The following is a 23,475-nucleotide window of genomic DNA, read 5'->3' as shown; positions in this document are numbered from 1 at the left end:
ATCCTTTAAAGAACTACTAGAAGGCATCACAGTTGACTCACCATTGGCGTCTTGTACTTGTGGCTCACCACTTCTTTAGTTTCAGGAACTAAAACCGGACGGGCAAGAGACAAAACAAAAAGTTCAAAAAACGAGAGGAAAAGGGGAAAGAAATAGCACAATGTTCCCATAGGAAAGGGAAGGGATGCACACAGACAGCAGGTGCAGGTACAGGGCACCTCACTATCCCTCACTTCTAGATACTCTTCCTTCTCTTCATTTACATTACGTATGTCCTTGAAGATACTGGTAATGTCATAATAAATTATTCAGGTTGGTAAAAATATTTCGCTGCCTCTGTTTGGAAAACGATAGTAGGTATTTGATGGTTCTTAGAGACTCTGGCTTTTCTCATACTACTTATTCCTGCTAGACAGCAAATTTAATAACAAAATACGCTTAATGACAAAATATGCCTAATGTCTACTACAATAAAACATAAACCAGCAATTCCATAGGAATTTGTCAGTATGCGATTCCCAAAGATTTTATCCTTTAGATGTTTGAATCCTTCTCTGCTGAATAACACATCTCAAAAGAACTGTTGGACACTCTGTAGTAAGTTAGTGAAATCCAGAAGAATAAAAAATAAAAAAAAAAAAAAAAAAAGGAGCTGAGGAAGAACATTTTCTAAACTGGAAGACTGTTTCCCAGCTCTATTTCAAGTTTCTCAAGACATTATTTCTCCTGTCTAGGATGTGTGCGATGGTATTTGCTTGACATACTGAAAACGTTCATTGCTTTTGAACAAGTTGCCTTAACATAAAATACTGATTTCAGTTACACGTGTTCTTAACATACCAGGCTTGTTGATTTCTAGAAGAATTTATATATAACAAAGATTAGGGGACTGGTGAAAAAAAAAATCTATTATCCAGAAAATGTCATCTTGCTCCCTTGCACTGCCTCAAACTAACAGAAAGGAAACAGGCATAGTATAGCTAAAGAAAATTTGCCTTTTGTTCTCATTGTGGAATGCATAAAAAAGCAAGTGTGCATTGCATCTGAACTGGTGCCTTTGACCCACACTTGGTCTACAAATATTGTTGTGAACAGATACCATGGGAAATCACCAGGAGAGAACAAAGACCACACTAAGAACATACAGATGGAAAATTTAAAATGTTAAGATCAGTGGAATATCAAGACCAACTTTGAATACTTCTCTTTCCAGAATAGCTGAAATTTGCCATGGAATTTCTGTGTCACAACAAAAAAATTTAGAAGAAGCAATACAGAAATTATGCAAAACCAAATCGTACCAGGTTCACAGAGGAAGGGTAAATGTTTTATTACACATATTACTAGTGACAAGAAAAGAAACAGAAGCAGATGAGTTCAGTATGAATTAACTAGGAAAAGTCCACAACAAAACCTATCCATGCAGATGTCATCTTTTCAACTATGGTATGACACAGCTAAATGCTGGAGAGGGAGACGGATCACGCTCTAAGGGGCCAAAAGTAGGCAGTGCAGACTGGGTTTGAGAAAGTACTCTAAATATCAACCAGTGCCTACTAGTTCTCATATGTCATGGTATTGTCATTCTTGGAAAAAAATCTAGTGAAAAGTACAGAATACAATTGTAAAAACTAACATAATATTTTTGTTTAGTTTTTCAATTCTCTTTTCTTGGAGTTGGCAGTTATATTAAGGACTGAGAAACAGGGGAAGTGCACACCCAGGCTGCACTGCCCCAGTCATACCAGTGACTAGAGTTGGGGAGATAAGGAGGTGCACATCCAAGCTACCTTACCCGTTGGCACCAGATGTTCCAAATTAACTCCATGTCACCAGGGGATAAAGGTGGGAGTGAGGCTGGTGCACAGCCAAATAGGGTAGGACTTTTACAGCAGTGTAAGTCTCACTGCCCACTGGATAACATACAACTGTTCATATACTCTTCAAAAAGCAGGAAGGAAAAGCTGTAAGAACCTTGTGCCACAAGGGAAGGAGAGAAGGGAAGCCGTAAAGACCTGTATCATCATTAAGAATAGGAAGAGAGGGAACAGGAGAGCACCTAGGCAAGGTACTGTCTCCCCACTTCATAGTAAGTTGCCTTGTCTTTAAGTAAAGTACTCCTTCACAGTCCTTCCAATGGGGAAAATTCTCCCAAGAGGACTGAGTTAGGAAAAGTAAAAAAGAGTGGGATTGGATTTACAGTCAGAGAAGTCAAAGCACTACCTCTGCAGAATACAAAGAAAAAAGAAGGAAAAAAGAAAAAAAGAAAGAGAGACCCGAGCCTCAAATTAAGAGATTAGCAGAAGCACTTTTCTTCTAACATTAAAAGTTATTCCTGATGCTGTTGAACTAAGTGGATGAAGGGAGTAAATTATTAAGCACCATCCTGCAGCCTTTGGTCCTGTGAATGAAAATATGGCGCTAGCATAGAATGAGTTTAGGGGACATCACTTTACCTGCTGGAGAATGAAGGTTTTCATAGCAGCGGCGGTGAAGGGGCCACAAGAAAAGTAAAGCACAAGTACGCAGCAGTAACTCAAATTCCAGAGGGAAGAGCCTTACATTTCCTCACTTACTTAAATCTCCACTTCCATTTGTGGGCAACAATTCCTGAACTTCTGCTTGCATCCTGCTTTGAAATCACAATTCCAACTTTCATGCTGCCATCTAAACCCAGCATTAACACAAACAGACCTTTAATTTCCTGTTGCAATATCACTAAACTTGGAGAGCCCATGCTTGGCAAAATCAAATAAACAAATCTTGCATTGAACTATTTCCCATCACACTGGAGTACGCATGCTTACCACTCTCTACCTTTCTAAGCGGAGATAGTACTTAAGTATACTCCTACTATAATTAATCTGATTACAAGGTTCACAATGTTTAACACAGCTAAATAACTTCATTCTTAAGGAGCCCATGCAAGTTTTTGCTGAATGCTGTTAGTATACTATTAACAAATTAACATGTTAATCTCTCTTGAACAGGACAGATTGGCGTATCTTCTCATCTTTATAACAATTAAAAAAGCAGCTCTGAGGTAGTCTCATCTCTGCACAAGAAGAAAAGGTTAGCTCCCCTGCAACATCATTCTTCCATTCTTCTTTTTCTTTATTAGCTGGATGGGCAACTTGTAAATCTCACTTGGTACACCTAAATTGGTTCTTGTCTGTGACCTCTATTTTGGGAGGAGGGTATTTTTAATCTAATTGGTTTAATTTCTCAGTTTTTGCTTGTAGTGTCCAAGTCCCAGTTTGTTTTTAATTACTTCTTAAAATTACCCTTTCATAAGTTCCATATCACAATTCTAGCTTTTGCAATAGGCCCTTGATTACAAAATTTTCTGTAAAAAAATAAGTTCTTTTTCTTACAGTTATTACAGTCCTTATTTAGGGGCTAAATGCTGTATTACAGAGTCATCAATAGAAGTTGACTGGAAATAACTAAGTCAAACACTGTCTTTCTTCTTGTGCAATATAAACAAACTATTAAAAGAAATACTTTGAGTTGAAACCTCTCAAAAAAATGATCCAAAATTCATTTCTGATCCAAGTAATTTCTTTTAAGTTAATTTCAGAAGCTGAAGCCATTCTTTAAGCTAATTTTATGGCTTCTGAACTCTCATCTTTATAAAACTCATCAATAATCTTTTACAGCCTTAAGCAATTTCTGGAAGTAGTAAAATGAATCATGCCCGTCAGGGTGAAAATATGGTATCAAAGGAATATGCAACCATAAAGCGCAGACAACTTCTGAACATCTAAACTATTAGAAATTTTTTAGGGTTTAAATACACTGATCTGATCATCTGAACCATGAACAACATTTTCAGAAAATGGGAAAAAATTGTTCACAAATTCATATCCCAAACTTCTGGGAGATTAATTTATGGCAAACAACAAGCAAACTGTAATAGTCAGAAAGGCTTTATCATCTTAATACGTTATAACTTTGAATCATCGAAAAAAGACAACACGTTATTATGGACAAATACATTAATTTCAGCAATCTCATATTAAGAGAGAATCCCTCAGCCAGCACATTCTATTAACAGCACCAAAGAACAATGAGAGTCTCGGTAAAGGGAGCTGCTGATTTTGATTAACAGCCAAAGTATGGATGCTGATCTACTATGGAAAGAACGTTGTAAATTTTATCTTTTTTAAATGTTTCATACATACACTTAAGACCTAGACAAACGTCTCACAGATGGGTGGAAGAATAAACCAATACGGGTTTGGGCACTACTTCAAGAGAAGTATGTTGATCACTTTTCTGGGGACCTGCATCTGAAGTCACTCTTTTTTTCAGACACTAGTTAAGTGTAGTGTGACTGACACTAACACTGAATAGTAACCCAGAATTTTCCCCAAACTAGGCTGTAGGCAGATTATATGTAATAGCAATAACTGACCAAAATAGCACAAATTCTCTATTCTCCTTAACCTTTACTTTTCCACTCTTTACCAGTCATGCTCTGAAACAAAAACCACAGGCTAAAGTGCAACCTGACAAAACATCTCCTGCTCCATACAACAAAAATGAAATTCCACATACAGCAAAGAGGAAACTTTGCAAGTAACAGTAATTCTTTGTAATGAAACTGTAATGTGTTGAGAAAGATCAGCTATAAACCCTGCTTAAAAATGTGGTTTCTCAGAAGAAGAAGGAACATGCCAAATAAAATTCCTACACACATCCAAGTTTAACTGTTGTTTTGTTTGCTTCAGAAGACTCAGAACATCATCTCTGTCTATTAACAAAAAACACCTAGGCCACAAATCTTACTATGATAAAAATCAATGTGTAAATTTTTATGTTAAGTCACCCATCTCTCAGGCAACATCTCTCGTGCAGTCTACATTTCTCTCCCATCTCTGAAGCTGCAGTGCAACTCTGAATCTGAGGACTGGAAATTTGAGTTACTGCCATGTGAGTACAGACCTAATATCAAAATAATGTAATTACCAAATTCCTCCAGGACAAAGACTCCTCGCACAGTATTGCACTTTTTAATGTGATTCAGCTCTATGAAAACCTACAAAAACAGGAGGAAAAGTAACATAAAATTAGTCAGTTGTTTTTTTTTTAAAGTAAAAACCAAAATTAAACAAAAACATCATCACAGCAGATACAACCTGAAGTAATATAGCATACACTACCAGTTCATTTACAGTTTAATATAAAAATAAAGGGTGAAATAAATATTCAAAAGACAAACTTGCCACAATGCTAGAAATCAACAAATAACTTAAAAGTGCTAAGAAGCGAAGACAGCAGAAGATGAAGTACCTTCCGCTCCTTGCAGGAGGAGAAAGCATGGAAGAGAAACGAAGGAGTTAGTAACTCTGACATATCCAACATTGCTACCCCTTCAGGCACTCAAATGAGTTATTGCAAAAAGAATACCAACACACCTGAAATACAACAGAAGAGGGGGACGAGAAAAAAAGCTGGCTCCCAAATTTGGCACGATTTGTAGCCTCTGATCCATCCCAGTTAGTTTCTGCCCCTCCATGCATCCTCCTCCAGCACAGAGGGCAGGTAAGGGGCACTATACTTCCCACCCTGACGCTGATCCTCCTAACCTATTCAGTAGTTGAATTTAATCCAATGAGGAACCACTGATCTTCCTTCTCCCTCACAGCCTTGCCGTTTATTACTACAGTTTGTGATATATAATCTGCATACTTACTCTTGGAACTGTCTCCTTTAACAGTCAGTACCAGTTTTCTGCTTTAAGCAGGATGGGAGTTTGGATCCTTCTCTATTGTTTGCTCACTTCACATATGTCTGCTACCAGCTGAGCAGTCACTTAGAAAACAAACCTGCTTTAAACTTTAATTTTACATATGTAAACCCCAAAAGACAAAACAGTTGAACTACACGACAAGGTTTTCCAGTCCAGAATCTAGATGCCAAGAGTGCACGAATAAACAAGTTCTCTGAGCGTAATGAGTTTGTTCACTATCCAATCGATTTCAAGATACAAACCAGTCCCTTCTTATATGCACATCTCCTAAAGGGTCAATCAGTACACAGACATAAGAAGCTGTAAGAAAATGCTATAAGGAATCAATTTCATATTCCAGTTTCTAATATAATTGCTTTTTCAAGGCAAGAGAAACACTTAAGAGCTACATTGCCCTACCATGCAGAGTAAGTCTATGCCCAATACCTCAGAGAGACCCTTGCAAGACTATATTACAGTAATCTGGATCGATACTTTCAGTGCCTATACACTTATGACACCAGTCTCAGGATCCTGTTTAAAAATGTTACTAGAGAAACTTCATTGTCTTGGAAAGAAGGGAAATGAAAACCTGCAACCCTCTTGAATCCAATAATAGCAACACCCATGTAATCATAGATGATATGCTACCCAAGAAAAGCAAAGGAAGTCAACATCAGAAATTGTTGTGGGTTTTTTTAAGAAACAGGTTTATCTGTATCAATAGAGATCAGTAAATGCACCATACATCTGAGAGAAATGTCAAAGGTGTTTTATTATTATTTTTATTAGCAGAGAACTAACAGACACAGATATTTTTTGCTCAATATAAAAACCTAAACTTCCACTTACTTAATCAGAAAATCTGAAGCTTGCTTTCTGCATACATTCAAGCACTCAAGGGAAAGGAGACTTAATCCCATCTTTTTTGTTTGCCTGTTTTCACCCACATTCTTTATTAGTTTAGTTGGTCAAAAATGTTTTATTTTTTGAGGAATAGTTACAGAGTAAACAAGTCAATAAGAGAACACTTTCTTTATTGCACTTGGTTGCCTTTTTCTGTAATATTTTCTGTGAAAAGTTTTTGCCAGTAGTCTAAAGTACAAAATTCAGAAACTCAACAGCAAGGCTCAGGCAAAACATTGGTTATCTGGTAACAGTAAAGCTGCCTAAAAGATTTGACTGCCCCAGGTGCTATGATCTGAGTATAATGTTAAGGAGAGCTGCATTTCCACAAGAGTTATGAGCAAGATGAGAATTTACTGAGTTTGTCACAATTACAGTAAGTTATCCATTTTCAGAAGACATAGGAGTTGATGGGCAATTTCTTGCTATATTGTTTAAGGGACACAGATGCTTTCCTCTCACTCAATCAGAAAACAAGCATGAAAGGAAATAACAGTTACTTACCCTAGGGAAACTGTGGTTCTTCAAGACAGAGCATTCAGTGTGGATCCTACTGTAGATGGGCATGTGCCTGCTGCATTTTATTAAACTTCCATCTATTTTTGACACAGATGAATTCATAATGGGGACAGAGTTACTGAGTCCCAATATTATAATGTAATTTGTAGATGTAAACTCAGAATAATCCGCCAATGCCACAGGTACACTTGATTCCTCCCTATTCCAAAGGACCTCCTCTGACCTGCTAGGCACAGATAGACTTGAAGATTTTTTCTTCTTAAACTTATGTGCGCTGCTGGCATGGTGGGAGAATTTGTGAACGCTACAGACAACTACTACATATCAATAATGGGTTGGCCCACCATGCATCTAAGACATTTCCTGAGGAATTCAGAAGGCACTAAGAAAGTATACACGCTGCAAATCAAGAGCCTTCACAAACAGTTTTATGAAAGCAAGCACCATTCTAACACTGAAGCAGTATATTGTCTTCTCAGGTAGGACAGAATAGACTCCATTTATCTTTTTTTTTTTTTTTTTTAAAGTGGAAAGCCATCTTCCTATGTTCTAAATTAATTATTTCTTTGATATCCAACCAAACAGAGCAATAGAAATTCCTTCTTTTAGTAAGTTGCTTTGCTGAAAAGAGTACTTGGAAAGGGCCAAACCCAGGACCTCTATATGGAGTAAGGAGAGGAAGATGAAGAGAAGGCTGTGCCTGACGAGGTCCTGTAGGCATTTGTTGGTCAGTATCCCCATCCAAACTCAACAGAAATGGAAAAAGGCATTTTCAAACACAGAAAAATGGCTGTACAATCCTGGTTCGATCATGCTTATATACATATTCTGAAATCAGCTGCCTTAGGGAGCAATTCATATAATTTAAATGAAAATTGGAAAGAAAAATTCCTCTAGAATAGCAGACCTTTTATTAAGAAAGCAGACTGGTTGATGAGTGTTAGAATAAGAATGCAAACATCCTTTAGCTCCACAGATTATGAAATTGGAGGGGATTTTTTCTTTTTTTGCATGGTGCAACTTGTAGGAGTCCTTTACATAACTGCTACAGTAGTCCATTCCATACAGACCCTCAAATGGCAGACTGTTGATATCTGTCTAGACACTTTGTTTTGAGAAGGAAAACAAGGATATGTCTTAGGTCCACTAAATGGTACTGAATGCCCTTGCCAGCTGGCAATGTAAATCTAAAAAGCCAGGAATTAAACATACTGAATAAATTAAGTGTATTTTCCAGAACTGTAGTTGTTTCAATATCCATCTTAAGTAATGGAAACTCATCTGGCTACAGCCTCATTGGAAAGGGGATGAAGAGGAGGAATAATCTTTTGGCTGGGGGAGACAGCCAGCATACTTCCTGGGTCTGACCTGCACAGACTGTCTTCCAGAAAAGATGTAGTAATTTTCATCAGAGACAACAAATTAGAACACCATTCTCTGTGAGGAAGGATATGATAAAGCTAGTACTCTAGGAGTGCTGGTGGTAGCACAGGACTCGGTATCTGTGGTACGAAATTCAACTGGTAATGGTCCTGACAATTGCATAATAACAATCAGTACTAGGTTTCCCTAAGGTTTCTTTCAGAATGTCATTCCAGTCTTTCAGGGAAAAAAAAGGCTTTACATTTAAGAACTAGGGTATGTTCTAGGATTTGGAGTTTTTCTTTTGGACAGATGCATGTCTGCTCACTATGTGCTTAACACTGAGTGTCTTCATCTTGTGAAGATGCCTGTTACACTTAAGAAACCATGATGATGATGATGAGGCTACCTTCTTATATATCTCTTCTCACTGCAAATGCATATATGCCTGGCTGTTTGTTTATTAAATAGAGTCATCTCCATAGACTGTTCAAGTGATGAGCAGTTTGAGCTCAACATCGTTTTTGACTTCTGGCAGAAGAAGAAAAAGGAGAAGTAAATAGAACATTCCCTATGGTGTGTTCTTACCTTAGGACAAAGTAATTTCTATTATGTCCATCTATAATGATATCAAACTGTTGCTTCGAGACCGGGGTTTAATTTTCAAAGGCTTTAGACCCGCCATTTCCAATAACTATGAAAATTCATTCTGTACTACCAATGAGTTCCTCTTGCAGTTCTTTGTATTTTGGCATATCCAATAAAAAGTTAAAATCTATAACTAAGTTAGGTAGGCTGTTCCATCACAGGGTAGGTTTGAAATACTACAGCAGGTCAGCTGTAGTCCAGGTTCTACCCTGGTAATAGACAGGAAGAAAACTGAAGGAGGTTCACCACTCTCCACTCCTTATACTGGCATAGATGATGTATGGCACACATGGTGCTGCTGTGACCTTGGGAGAAGTATTAAAGATTCTGAGCATGTGTGTTTGAGATGCACGTGCACTTCCAGTGGGATCTACACTGATGTATCCTCAAAGAAGAACAAAGCTTGTGTGGGGAGAAAAAGTCTAGTCAGGAGGAAAGGAAAAAACACTCCACAGAGGACTGACAGAAGCTTTTCTCTCTCTCTCCCTCTCTCTCTCACACACACAAACACTCTCTCTCCCCTAAAAATTGATTCTACTGTCTAGCATAGCATGCATTTAATATATGCAAAACAAAAAAACACAAAGCAAAATAAAAAACAAGGATTAAAGGAAGCAACAGAAAAAACATCCAGAGAAAGGAAGAAATGACAATTCTAGTTGTGTTTCCTCTAAGCCCACAGGATCTGCTATTTGGAAGGAAAAAAGAACCAGTAATTTTTTCTCATTTTTGTGAATTACTGCAAGAGCCACTTTCCCATTTTATTTTCACACTAAATTCTACAGATGATTTCTCAAATTTTAAAACAAGACAGATTAAATATGATGCAGAACATTGCCCTCTGTACCTGCAATATTCAAACACTGTATCTTTTAAGGTTGACTGCTTATGCCATCAGGATATGTTCACAGTCTGATGCACTATGGCAGTTTAGATTACTATTGATTGCTTTTTCTGTCCCTTAATGTATTGGCTACCATTTATTTTGTGCTTAGACAATTCAGAACACCAGAAACAAGAAGTTGAAACCTGTATCAATGTTTCTTTTCAGTTGATTATACTTTTCCTGAGGATATTTAATTTCAGTTTATTTTTACATACAGATATATATTTTTATATGTGTGTGTGTTTGCATGTAAATATACATAAGCTTTTTTATCCCCATCATGCTATCCCTTGTCCTTCTTGATACTCTGGGAAGAGGAAACACATACAGAGGCGTGCTGCAAAAAGCTTCATGCTCACAGTCTTCTCATAGATTTCCCTCATACCTGACTGTGCATAAACTTCAGGTTAATTCCTTCCAGTGTGACCTGAAGAAGACCTCCTTCACCGGTTTTCATATCCTGCACAGGGAACTCGCCACCCAACTCAGGCCCTGTGATATGTTAATTAAAAAAACAAACAAACAAAAACAAAAAAAAAACCAAAACCCAAAAATATCCAGAGAGAGAATGAACAGAAAGCAGTCAGCCAAGTCATGATATGTGGAAGGAAAATATAAAACAATAAAAACATAATTTCAATTTGATGTGCCTAGCAAGAGGACACTACTAACAATAGTAGGGAGCATTTCAGTAAAGTCCGCTCGCTAATAACAGCCTTTTGAGAACCACTAGATTTTTAAGTATCGTAATAAATTTCATCCTGGTTACATGAAGAGATATTGGTGTTGGCTCAGTCTGCATTTATTGTATTTCATATTGGGGGTTTGTTTGTTTTAAATGCCACATTTCATTTCTGCATGGTAAGACACTGCAATCACATAATACTACAGACAGCATAGTCTTCAGTACAAACACATAAGCAAGCACAAACTAGGCTTGCATTTGTGAGCTTGATGACTTTGTATGGCATTGTTTTATGCTTTCAGCAATGAAAAGGTCAACATGGTTACAACAATGACAATTTAATAGAGCACATTAATAGATGACAGTCTAGGCATTTTCATCTAGTTTCTTTTGCTTCATTCAGTTCAGCTAGAAAATGCTTTCTTATAATGATTTTTTTAAAATTATCAATTGTGCAGAACCACTGAACTCTGGAGAATGGCTTTCAAACATATTTTTAATACTGCATTGTTGCCTAATTCTTAAAATAGCTTTCAAAGACCCTTTTGTCTCCTCTACCCTAGTGGAAGTCCAGTCCTTCCTCCCCCTCCTCAAATTAAACTGGACTAATGGTAGGAGGAAGAAAATGGTGGTTCTTCCAAGCGCCAACAGCTAGCTGAGGGTTGAACACTTAGGATGCTAGATTTAAGCACAAGTAATTTTCTCAGTCATGCTGATGACAGTTATGAGTATAAAATGTAGATCCCTTAGATTTGGCATTAAGACACACCTAAAATATAGGTTTGCACCTCAAAGCATGGCTCCCAGAGTCCTAGCAACCACTTGAAAAAAAAAAAAAGAAATAGTTGCAACAAAAATCAAACTTGAAAACACGAAACCACAGCGATGTTACCCTGAACCTGCAAACAGACTCCAGCAAGGGAGAAACAACCATCTTATGAAGGTATAAAATAAGTCTCCTTCATGTTTGTTACCCAGGTACATACAGCACCTGCTGCTCTCTGGGACTAAGAAAAATGGAAAATTGCCTTACCAAGAACTCAATCTCCCAAAACTGCAAATCTACTTTTCTAGGGTTTTTTTTACTCAACAAGAAAAGGAAAGGGGTGTTTGCCAAGAAACATTTCACCAATATAATTATACTATCCTGTCCCAGATGATGATGCAAAACTAAGAAGAATGTCTACAGTGGAGAAGTTATACTGATAAAGGACATTGGCTTAACTGCACCTTTGGACTTGCACCAGTACAAGACTTTCCAATACAGAAAAGGTTTGTGCATTGAAAGTCTGCAGAAAGCTGCAGATTCATCACTGTAGATTCACTAATGCAAACAAGCATATTTATTAGACTCCATTCTCAACACAAAGTGGACAACATTGTTCTACATCTCAATCAGGAATATAAGCAGTAGCTAGCCAAACATGAAGAGAAAGTGAAGCTGAAGTTTCATAGTCTTTTCTAGTTATCATTTTACTGGCAGCTAGTCCTCCTTACATGTAACTCTTCTTTATACAAGTGTTTTGGTTTTGTTTCTATTTAGAGTGAGGCATATGGGGGCAAGCTAATGATAACACTAAGTCTGCTACATACACACAGATGTACAAAGCTACCCTAAGATTTCCAAGTAAAAGGAGATTATGTTCAAAGAAGTTATTAATAAAAAAGTTTTGTTGATTGCAGATTAAACAACAAATGTTCCCAACAAGCAAAATCCTGTACCTGGTTTAATGCTTTGCTGCCTTGCTGCTGCTCGCTCCATACTGTCTTTTACACAGTAGTATAATTCCCGACACTAATATATAAAAGAAGAGTAATATGATGTTATTTTTCCAAATTACTAAGGGAAGAGAACAGCTAGATTCTATGATTCTACAAAAAGAACAAAACTCATGTGGTGCATAATGACAAAAAACCTATAAAAGTTCAACCACAGCTAATTACTGGATGGTGTTTATATTTATTTTTCAAGTTGACAGAGAAACTATTTCATATCATTTCATAGCACAAGGTAGTGAACAGTTCATGGCTTGGCACATGCTCATGAGCAATCTAACCAAGTTTACGCAGTTTCCTAGTGTAGAAAAAGTCTCAAAACAATGTCACAGTCCTCCCCCTTTCTTTCAGCTTCCAGCAATCAATATTACTGGTCATGCTCATATGATCTATCTTTTTGTTATTCATGTCAATTTCCTTATGCCATATTCTTCTCTTCATCGTCCTCCAACTCCCTTCTTTAGTATCAAATAATAGTTAAGCCATAATCTCAGAGTACAATTTAAGAAAATTTTCTATCTGAAGCCCAAGATACATGCAATTAATTTTCCAAGTAACTTCTGTAGCACACTGCTTTTGTCCTCCTTCCCTTTGTATTCACACCTGCATTATGATGACCTAGTCTATGTAAAATTAATTTTTTCAAGCAGAAGTCTAATCCTTTTATATATCTCAAAGATAATAACCTTTCGATATATTACATTTACAATCTTTACCTTTTGTTTGCTGGTCATTATGTAGGAGTTACTGGAGTTTTCCTAGTAGGTTTAAGCTATTTATTTATATTTGCAATTAATCATAAGGAGAAAAAAGGGGCTTTCATATTAGTGGAGAATGTAGGCATATATGAAATAAAAATCAAACACGGGCCATGGAGAAAATTTTTTATCTATTTTGTCAGTTTAGGTTTGTCATTAAAAATGACACAATTAACTCAATTACTAGGACATAGTTGTATTTAGCTTTTTCCCCACGAATCTACCACGGTATTTTTACTACCTTTATAAACGTGCAAGCTCACACAGTATTTATTAATACTGATGCTTTCCTTCTTCTAACCAACTGTCTTCAGGTAAATGACAACGCATTAACACCAGCCTCAGATACCAGAGCTGTTAAACAGCCATTACAGTTCAGTAACTGGTGCTGGAGAGAGAATGCTATTTTTGATTAAACGTGGAATATGACGCATGAAGGATTTGTTTGTTCTATGCAGTTTTCCCTCAGTATTCTGTGTATTAAACACAACGTGTACCTTCTTTGTGTAGAACTTGTTCAGTTGTGTCTCCTGACCATTCCTCCGCCAGAGGCACAGCACTTTTGTTTTGGGGCAGTAAGTCATGTTGATGAGCTTCTCATACCACCAACGTTCATACACAGTTCCAATGTTGCTTCTCAGCACAATGCAATCATCACATACCTGGGCGCACAAAATATTAAATAAGATTTCTAATATTATCTATTGAATGCTACTACTTGAGTTAATATTATTCTTTTCTCTACCTCCATGAAAAATATGTCTCCTGTTGTGTCTGTCCCCGCATGTACTACAAAAGTCTGCTTCTTGATGTGACGGCTGCCACTGGGTCTCACAGGGAGGTCCCGTCCATTCTAGAGAAAAAAAATACACAATTATTAATGAATTTTGAAACCAATCTTGCGTTATCTTTTGCAAAACAGTCCATCAGGTGACACTAGAAGCATCTGCAACAAATGAAAGAAAAAAGTATTTTTAACACAGCTGATTGGAGGCAATTTTGGACAAAGCTGTAAGCAAGATACTCTAGTAAGTTTAGTTTCAACAAGTGTGACTGTAAGAGTTATCACAGCATACAACAACATTCATGCTGGTACCATACTCAGTATGGGATAGTGAGGTGTCTGGGTTCCAGTAACATTGCAGTAAACTGGTCTGCTTTTTCCCAATCAAATGGAAGATATTCTTCTGTCCTTTCTATGCATAAAACAAAGTTGCAAATGTAATAATGCTTTGAAAAATTAGCTTTCAAAAGGGCCTAAACTTGCATCCACCCTGGTGATGGTTGTGCTAAAAGCTGGCTAGTTTTATTAACTTCAGTGTTAGCCTATATTCTTAACGAGCATTACAGGACATAAGGTTTATTCTGCATGGCAGCTGATAGTGGAAACAGTTTTGTATAGAAACTGATTGCTACAAGTCTTATAATGACCTGGAAACTGATGGAAAACTAAACACTTGTTACAGTCTTAGTAAAAATGAAGGTTCCCACCCACAAAAGTGATATTAAGAAAACATTAGGGTTGCATAGAACTGTGGTACTGAAGTGTCACGTTTATACATCTTTTTATTGCAGTTCTAACTGGTAACTGCATAACATAATATTATAAACAGTCATACAATCACTGTCTTTATTCTATACATGTGAAGGCAGTATTTAATAATTCAGTTTCATTATTTTTAATATTTTTAAATTAGTGTTGCAGAGCATTTGTAGAAGAATTTTCAGATAATTTTTTTCCTCCGCTGTAGCTCCCACAGATACATCACTCATCGCTGTTTTACTTACCAGATTGGCAAGTTTGTCTAGAATATCATTTATCTGCTGGCTGTGTACCAATCCAATATGTGATTTTCCCATTAGACGACGCACCTTTTTCCTAATATCATTCTTGTTCACCTAGAAGGCAGATACAAAGGCAGTTACGTACTCTCCTCTATTCACAGGTGGCAACTTCCATCTCCCATCTCCCAAAATCAACATATCTTGGTTTTCATTGCTAAGACAGCAAAACAACTGATCTCCAGCTCAGTCATGCTAGGGCCTCTTCAGCCCAGCAGTACAAGCAGAAGCTGCTCGTACACCACTCTTCCCAGCTACTGGGCAAGTGATAGCGTGCACAACAGATTTCCTGCCCATTCTTGCACAGGAGCAGCAATTCCACTACCACCCACTTCCAACTACTGACATCAAAAGCCTCAGTTCTCCATGTTGCCACTCATGTGATGAGTCTCATCTGCCAGGCTAGCTTCTCCACCTCTTCCTCTGCAAAAAGTTGATTTAGTCAACTGTGGAGCCCTCAGCACAAGAAATATTAACACAAAGGCATGATATCTTTCAGAATTCTCACTCTTTCATGATCTGTTTCCTGGTCACTAGGCCACAGCTCTAACATTTCCATATAGTCCTCAAACAGCAGCAGGTTCCTCCTGAAGACAAGCTGCAGGGAAGCTCAGAAGCAAAACATTTCTGCCTCAGGTAATTTCAAAAGGCTATTATGAATGCCAGCCTTTGACACTTAAGGCTTCAAGACAGTACACTCATGCTTGAGCACTGACTTCAAGCTAGATTGGACATTCTTTTTAATCATATTGTGATTATGACCTTAATGCTACAGAGCACACAAAACAAACTCAACCTGCGTCCTTCCTTTGGCAAGAGTTCTTTGCACTTGAAAAAAAGCATTGTGATTTTCAAGAATTTTTTAGGTAAAAACTACTGGACTCTGCTATCCCAAAACAAGAACATAAATTAAAATACCAAGGTGTTGGGTTTGGAGGATTACGCGTCCCTTGATAGCTCAGAAGAATTTGCCTCTCTAGCAACAGAAGGCCTTCCAACTTTGCAGTTTCTACTAGAAGCTGCCCTAAGATGAAATACCTCCATACAGTCTTTAGTCTCTTAAAGCCTTCACTCTAATTGCTTGAAAAAAATCCTATAAACAAATAATATATACCAAATTCTAGATCCACCACCTTTTATCCCAAAACTGATTTGGGGGGGGGGGGGGGGGGGGGGAAATAACCACAATAATGGGAAAAAAACCCCAACACCCCACAACCCTTCTTTTGCCCAGTCCTTCATCCCGTCCTTTTCATCTATATGTGATAGGCCCAGAGTGATATCATTTTCAAAGGCATAATATTCTGTTTGCCTCCTTATCCCTTTCCCCCAGGAAACTTCTTGGGGATCTGATTATTTTCACCACACCAAGACACTATTCCTCTCTGGGACTAACTCTGTCGACATCTCTCATGAAACAACCTTTTGAAACCAATATTACTTGCTCTCCTTTTGCATCCTTTGATGAAAGTAGCTGCAGTGGTTATTAATTCTGCTTTAAGTATTGCAGCAATGCAAGTCCTAATAGCCAAATCCCACAGTCATCTTCTGAAATAAACTCATTCCAAGTATACTCAAATCCCATCTTAAAACTTACCTTCACATTCCACTGATGTCAGGAAAAAATCAAAATCTTCTTTCTCTCTCCTCACTGCCTCCCCCCCCCCGCCCCCCCAAAAAATTCCATACAATAACTTCTTCTACTGGTGGGGTTTCACACATTCTTTATCTATGGAATGATGTCTCACCTCCTCATTTAAACACTGAAATTTATCAAACTATCATCTGCGTACAGCTATTCTTACTGTCAAGCTGTTGCACTGGACAGCACAATGCATCAAATCTGTTACAGGTAAAACCACACACATAAGCTGGTTCTAAACATGACAAAAATTTTAGAAGATTGATTTTCCAGTGACTTTGAGGGAGGATTTGGACCATCTAAGAAATTATTCAGACTAAAAGAAAGATATTGCTAGTAGCCACCTGCAGCATTAAGGTGCATACAGACGATGCTGAGGAAAAAAGGGTTGCTTACTAGTAACGGCAAATTTCATGTTAAGTTATTGGTAAGCATATTCACAATCTGCTCACATTTGGAATTTGCAGCTGTGAGGAAATCAGATTAGAAGATGCTCTCTACTTAATTTATCACCCACACTTAAAAATAACAATGTCCTCTAAAGTTATTAGTAGAAATAGTAAATTTCTATTTTAAATGGCAATGTATATGCATACCCATAGCATAGAACTGTGTAAATTCAGACAATATATCTCAAAGAATCTCCAGGTACTGAAGTAATTTTTTCGTTAAGATTAGGGAATGTTTTATAACATTCTTTTATACTTCACTGTTCTGGGCTCTGTGAACAGACATGTATGGTTTCAAGACAACACCAACAAAATATACTGCTGACATCTAAGCAGTGATCTATTAAAAAGTCACCTTTATCATAAGCATATAAGCAATCATATTATGCAGCAGTGTAGCCAACAAGCGGTCTTCATCATCCTCCAAACGCTTTCGATCATGTTCTCCCAGGGAAAGGTACCTGCAAGAAGAGCTAGATCTGAGGCAGACTCACAGGCATTGTTCATCCAATTCGTTAAAGCACTGGCAAAGGACAGAGAACTATTTGTAAAGTGTAGGGCAAATAAAACCTCCAAAACCACTAAGCCAAATGGGCATTTTCCAGGAAAACACTATGATCACTAATTAAAAATTTCCATTAATTATCAACTAGTTGAAGTAAATAACATCTGCTCAGTGGGAAAGTTCTCAGTGGTTTGCTGGGCTTACCCATTTCCTCTTTTCTGCAGTCACAGCTCCATGACAATTACAACTGCCAGAAGAACATGTAACTCTGTACAAGAGCTACCTGCCTTTAGAGCTTAAATGCAGCTGAAAGGCAGAAGTAAACTGATGAAGGAAACACAGGCACTCTCTTTTTCCAATAAGGTAAGTAGATTGTGGAAAAAGAAACAGTTTTCAAACTAGCACCCCATAAACTAGTTCTTATTTTGGCTACCAGATCCCATGTTACATGATAGCATGGGTGTAGGTGGTACAGTGGTAGACAGAGCAGAGAATGATCAGGTACTAACAGAGCTGAAGCGAGGGGGGAACCAAAAAACAAGCAGGTAGTAAAAAGTGAGATCTTGGAAGTAGTCTAGCTTTAAGTGACCACACAGATATTTCTAGAGAGTGGTTCCCTTGTGGATTTTTTGTTTGTTTCTTTTAACTACAAACTCTAAAGTAGAAACACCTATAAGTTACTTTGCGTTTTGAGAAGGCTCTAGATGCAGTTTCTGAAGACATTTAATTCTTTCACTTTATGTCAACAAACTGATATCTTCCTTTATTCCAATATATAGTCATCTTGCCACAGAAACCTCTTGCTTTACTACTAATCTAGTCTATTCCACCTATTCATACTGTGATTATGCTTATATTATCCATTTCTCTAGAAATATCACCTCTCCACAAGAGTTAAAAGATATATGTCACAACTGCAGATAGTATTTCAGTATCAGGAGATACTGGCCAGCACAGAGACAAAAGGCTCACTTTCGAACAGTCAAGTATAGTAACAAGGTTTACAAAGTGACAACAGCATGTTCAGCAGAATTAAAAAATTTTTTTTTTTAACTATTTCAGCCCGCGGTGAAACAATGAGGAGGAAAGAGGTCTGCTAAAGAACTTTACCTGTCAATCATCTCCTGAGGTCCCTGGTCCATCCCCATTCCTTCTCTCTCTAACATCACAGCATCCAAAAATGCATCTTCCCAGAACTGCATCTGGTCCCACAAGGTTGAACGCTCTTTGCCTATGTAATGTATACAAAAATTAAGCATTTATTCCATTTACTCCAGTCAAATACTTTAGTTCCTGTTCCTTCCCACTCCTTGAAAATACCATAAGCCAACACACAATTAATCCATATTAAAAAAAAAAAAAAAGTTACTTTTAAGCCACAAGCAATATCACAACTGAAGAAAAGTGTGAAAGAGGAGACACATCTCTCATTCTAATTCATGGCATAATCTTTTCAATCTTTTCAAACCCTTACACAAGAGTACCTCTCATCTCTATTCTTTAAGGAGTATATCTTCTTCCATATACTTTTAACACTGCCCGAAAGACAGAAATATCTTACACAAACACAGATTATGGCAAACACACAGAGAAGTGGAAAGATTATTACTCATAGAGAAGGTTTCCATTGCAGCATCCTCTAACTGGTCCCAGACAGATCCTTTATCCCTACCTGCACCATTCCAAGCAGGCAGCAATGATAAATGGAAAGGATGAAAAACACAGGAAAAGAGAGCTCTTAATTAACAGCAAGTCCAGATGAAATACATTTCAAAAAAGCCAATATACTCTTAATTCAAGGATACACTTGAAGGCCATTAGTATTCTGAGTTTAGTAGCCCTCTGTTCAATAACTTAAACTGAAGAATCTTTTTTCAAAATCAGTAATACATTTTAGCCTTTCATGCATAGCTGAGTAAGTTCCTTCTCCCCTTTTTCCAACAGCTTAAAGAATTCACGTTCAAGAGCAGCAAGAGACTTAGACAAACTACATTTATGCAAACTACACCACTCACACCCATCTCCTTTTATTCCATCTCCCCTTATTCAACCTCCCCGGCAAATCTTTGGCTTTACTCTGAATGGCCTGATGCGGCCTCCTACCAGTATGGACAACAGTAAGTGGTTAAAAACAGTCTCTGGGAATGTAAAAATTCCTGTCTGCTCCAGACATGACTCCACCTGAACTTCAGTCTAAAAGATCCCCTCCCCACAAAAAAAAAAAATAGTTTACCCAGAAGTCCTTCATAGAGATAGACACGTTGGTTCCCATCCTCTGGACCTCTTCCTGGAGTACCACCTTTGCTATCCTTCACACTCTGCTTCAGGTTGTGAGACTTCGCCTGAAAATAATACAAGGAGCTGTCAGGCACTTTAACTCTGCACCCTGCAGGGCTGTTTCTTGCAGTCCACTGTTGTGCTTAACAGATGCAGTTTGCAATCTATACTTCATAGACACTTCTCCCACAAATGTTCACAAAACAAATAAATTATTCTGTTCAAAGAGCAAGGTAATACACTTAAAAGTCCAGAGTCTGACAAAGGAAAAACAAAGAGAGACAGATAGAGAAATCAAAACGCGGAGGAAGCAAAATGCTTCCCTGAAGGAAAACTGAGAAAAAACAAAACAAAACATGCAAATCCCAGACTAAAGGAAAGAACAGCTAAACCTCTTCTGTCATCCCCCATATTTCAAGCTTATGCAGTAAGTTTGCCCAAATTTTAATAGCAAATCTTTCCCACTGTTTAGGAAATAGCTGAGTATCACTGTCATTGTGCAGATTGTGAGGAATAAAGGAAGAAATATGCAGCTTGCTCAGGACTACACAGAAAATGGATATTCACAAACAGAATAAGATTACCCAAGCTGTATTTCACATTCAGACTTTACAGGTTTCATTTACCATTCAAAAAGGTATGAAATTAAGCAAATGATTACATATCATCTTGTCTGAAGAACTGTGTGCTCAGACTACCAGCCAGCAGGAACTGAGATAAAAAAACTGGCCCATCTATTTCTCTCCCACCAGCTAAATTATGGTGCAATACTTGACATTCACCATACATCATATATACCCATTATCTTTGTTCTAAATCTGTTGCAAGGGTTCTTAAAAGTCCATTTAATTTCATTAATCAAGTAGAAAAACTAAGTGTTTAAAAAAAAGTCTAGCTCTTTAGTAACTGAGAAGACACCCTCTTGCAGCTAAATAAGCGGACATGTTTATATCATTTTCATGCTTTTAGAAGAAATCTGCAATGAAGCACAATGATTTTGTCTGTTGCTTAAAATTAGAAGTAGAAGCCCTGTAAATGCTTTTACAGTCTTATGAGGATTATTAAATAATGAACACAGTGAGACCAAATCTTAAGGCATTGCAAGTTGTTTTCATATCTGGCTGACAGCTTGACTTAGCCAAATCAAGCACATAATTATTTCCTTTGTAAGATGTATGTTAGAGGTTATACCCGATAATCAAGGACTTAAAAAAAAAAAAAAAAAAAGAACAAGAAGTGCTCTCAGATCATTTGAATTTTACTGCATACAGATCTTCCAACTAGGAAAATATATTTAAAAGTTATGATTACACTTCAAATAGGATTAAAGTAATGATTTAAAGAAACAGAATAACTGATAAACCTACAATGGGTCATCACTTTCCTGTATCAAACAGCTGCTTCTAAGAAACAGGAAATCTGTTCCTCTTAGGTAAGGTTGAACAATGCCCATTGATGTTGTTTTGCCTCTGAACGGCAATTACATTGGTTGAGAGAAATATTGAATGGGGGGGAATTAAATATTGCTAGAGCCTGTAACATGCTGGGAGATGTGAATCCACTATTCTCACAGAACTGTGTATTGCACAGGAAATGAAGAAAGGTACATGGATCCATACAAAATTACATCTTTAATATTTTAATATTGTAAGTCATTGCTGATTAACCCTTAGAACAGAATCAGAGATCCTCTTCCACACATGCACACACATTGAAATGATTACTATACAAGATTTAATTAAAAAAAAGGAAAAATAAAAAAGTGAAGTCTGCAATGCCCTTACAAAGATAGAGCTAGTAGCAGAGTTTGTCTCAATTTCACTGTCTGACACAGTGCCTCTGGATCCTGTCAAATTGCCACCATTTTCCACACTCAGGCCATCACCAGCATTGCTACTCAAGTCACTGTCTGCTCCTAATGTCTCTCCAGAACTGTTACTAACCTGTGGAGAAAAATAAAGAAGTTACCTTCAAAAGACAAAGACACGGTGGAGAGAAAAGTTGTAAAATGTTTCTTCTTAAGGCACAAAATACGAAGCTGTACAAATGCAGGCCACATTTGCCTTTTCTCCTTCAGTAACATTATCTTTTAATCAAATCCTACTCTGCAGAAAAAGACTCAAAAAGCCCTTCAGAAAAATCACAAAACTGTTTAGGTTGGAAAGGATCTGTCAAGATCATCTTTAGACAAGCCCCCCTGTTCAAGCAGGGTCAGCTAGAGTTCGTTGCTGAGGACCATGTCCAGTCAGGTTTTTAAAATCTCCACAGATGGAGAATCCACAGATTTCCTGTGCTTGAATTTTTGTGTTGACTGCCTCTGGTCCTACCAGTGGGTACTACTGAGAAGAGTCTGGCTCCCTTGCCTTCATTCCCTCTCATCAGGTATTTATATATATACCCATTGATAAGATCCCCCCAAGCCTTCTCCTCTCCAGGCTGAAGAGCCCCAGCTCTCTCAGCCTCTCCTCTCATGAAAGATGCTCCAGTCCCTTAATTGTCTTTGTGGCCCTGAGCTGGACTCACTCCAGTAAGGCCTTATCTTTCTTGTACTGGAGAGCCCAGAACTGGACATAATACTCTAGATGCAGCCTCACCGGTGCTGAGTAAAGTGGAAGGATCACCTTGCTCGACCTGCTGACGCTTTTCCTAATACAGCCCAGAATACCATTGGCCTTTTCTGCCACGAGGGTGCATTGCTGGCTCATGGTCAGCTTGTTGTCCACCAGGAACCCAACGTTCTTCCCAGCAAAGCTGCTTTCCAGCCGGTCAGCCCCCAGTGTGTACTGGTGCCTGGGGTTATTCCTCCCTAGATGTAGAACTTGGAATTTTCGCCTTGTTGAACTTCATAGATTCCTCTCTGCCCAGTTCTCCAGCCTGTTGAGGCCCCTCTGAATGGTGGCACAATCATCTTGTGTGTCAGTCACTCCTCCCAGTTTTATATCATCTGTGAACTTGCCCTGTACCATCATTCAGGTCATCAGTGAAGATGCTGAACAGTACTGGCCCCAGTACCGACCCCAAGGGTACACCACTAGTAACTCGTCTCCAGCTGGACTTTGTGCCACTGATCACAACCCTCTGGGCTATTGTTCAGCCAGTTTTCAGTCCACCTCACTGTCCACTTACCTAACCCATACTCTGTCAGCTTGTCTATGTTACAGGAGACAGTGTCATAAGCTTTACAGAAGTTGAGGTAAACAACAGCTGCTGCTCTCCCCTCATCCACCAAGCTAGCCATCTCATTGTGGAAGGCTATCATGTTGGTTAACCATGCCTGCCCCTTTGTAAATCCATGATGACTAGTCCCATTCACCTTCTTGTCCTTCATGTGTTTGGAAACATTTTCTAGGAAGACTTTCTCCATCACCTTTCCCAAGGACAGAGGTGAGGCTGGCCAGCCTGTAGGTCCCCAGATCTTTCTTGTTGCCCTTCTTGAAGATAAAAGTAGCATTGGCTGTCTTCTAGTCTTCAGGAACCTCTCCTAAT

The 23,475-nt window shown here is 38.0% G+C and overlaps 1 protein-coding gene and 1 long non-coding RNA gene across 8 annotated transcripts in view; one reads left to right on the top strand and one right to left on the bottom strand.

Annotated features, from left to right (window-relative positions):
• The window catches only part of LOC142032304 (uncharacterized), a 28,942-nt gene extending 10,048 nt beyond the window's left edge, over nt 1-18,894 (top strand). The window contains exons 2-3 of the long non-coding RNA XR_012650799.1: nt 17,937-18,075; nt 18,775-18,894. This is a non-coding gene — a long non-coding RNA (uncharacterized LOC142032304). The remainder of the gene's footprint in view (nt 1-17,936; nt 18,076-18,774) is intronic.
• MADD (MAP kinase activating death domain) overlaps nt 1-23,475 on the bottom strand; it is a 76,518-nt gene that overhangs the window by 3,132 nt on the left and 49,911 nt on the right. For 4 of the 7 annotated variants that reach the window (XM_075030847.1, XM_075030848.1, XM_075030851.1 and 1 more), the window contains 11 exons: nt 21,774-21,932; nt 19,946-20,054; nt 18,823-18,943; nt 17,563-17,668; nt 15,063-15,173; nt 14,020-14,127; nt 13,772-13,936; nt 12,463-12,535; nt 10,441-10,547; nt 4,972-5,041; nt 42-88 (listed from right to left, as the gene is read on the bottom strand). In XM_075030847.1, the coding sequence (XP_074886948.1) occupies nt 42-88; nt 4,972-5,041; nt 10,441-10,547; nt 12,463-12,535; nt 13,772-13,936; nt 14,020-14,127; nt 15,063-15,173; nt 17,563-17,668; nt 18,823-18,943; nt 19,946-20,054; nt 21,774-21,932 (1,176 nt within the window). Of the gene's footprint in view, nt 1-41; nt 89-4,971; nt 5,042-10,440; nt 10,548-12,462; nt 12,536-13,771; nt 13,937-14,019; nt 14,128-15,062; nt 15,174-17,562; nt 17,669-18,822; nt 18,944-19,321; nt 19,385-19,945; nt 20,055-21,773; nt 21,933-23,475 lie in introns of all 7 variants that reach the window. The other 3 variants (XM_075030846.1, XM_075030849.1, XM_075030845.1) reach the window with 1 other exon arrangement.

Source organism: Buteo buteo, chromosome 6 (genome assembly GCF_964188355.1).
Source record: "Buteo buteo chromosome 6, bButBut1.hap1.1, whole genome shotgun sequence".
NCBI classification, from domain to species: domain Eukaryota; kingdom Metazoa; phylum Chordata; class Aves; order Accipitriformes; family Accipitridae; genus Buteo; species Buteo buteo.
This window is presented reverse-complemented; position numbering and strand designations above follow the sequence as displayed.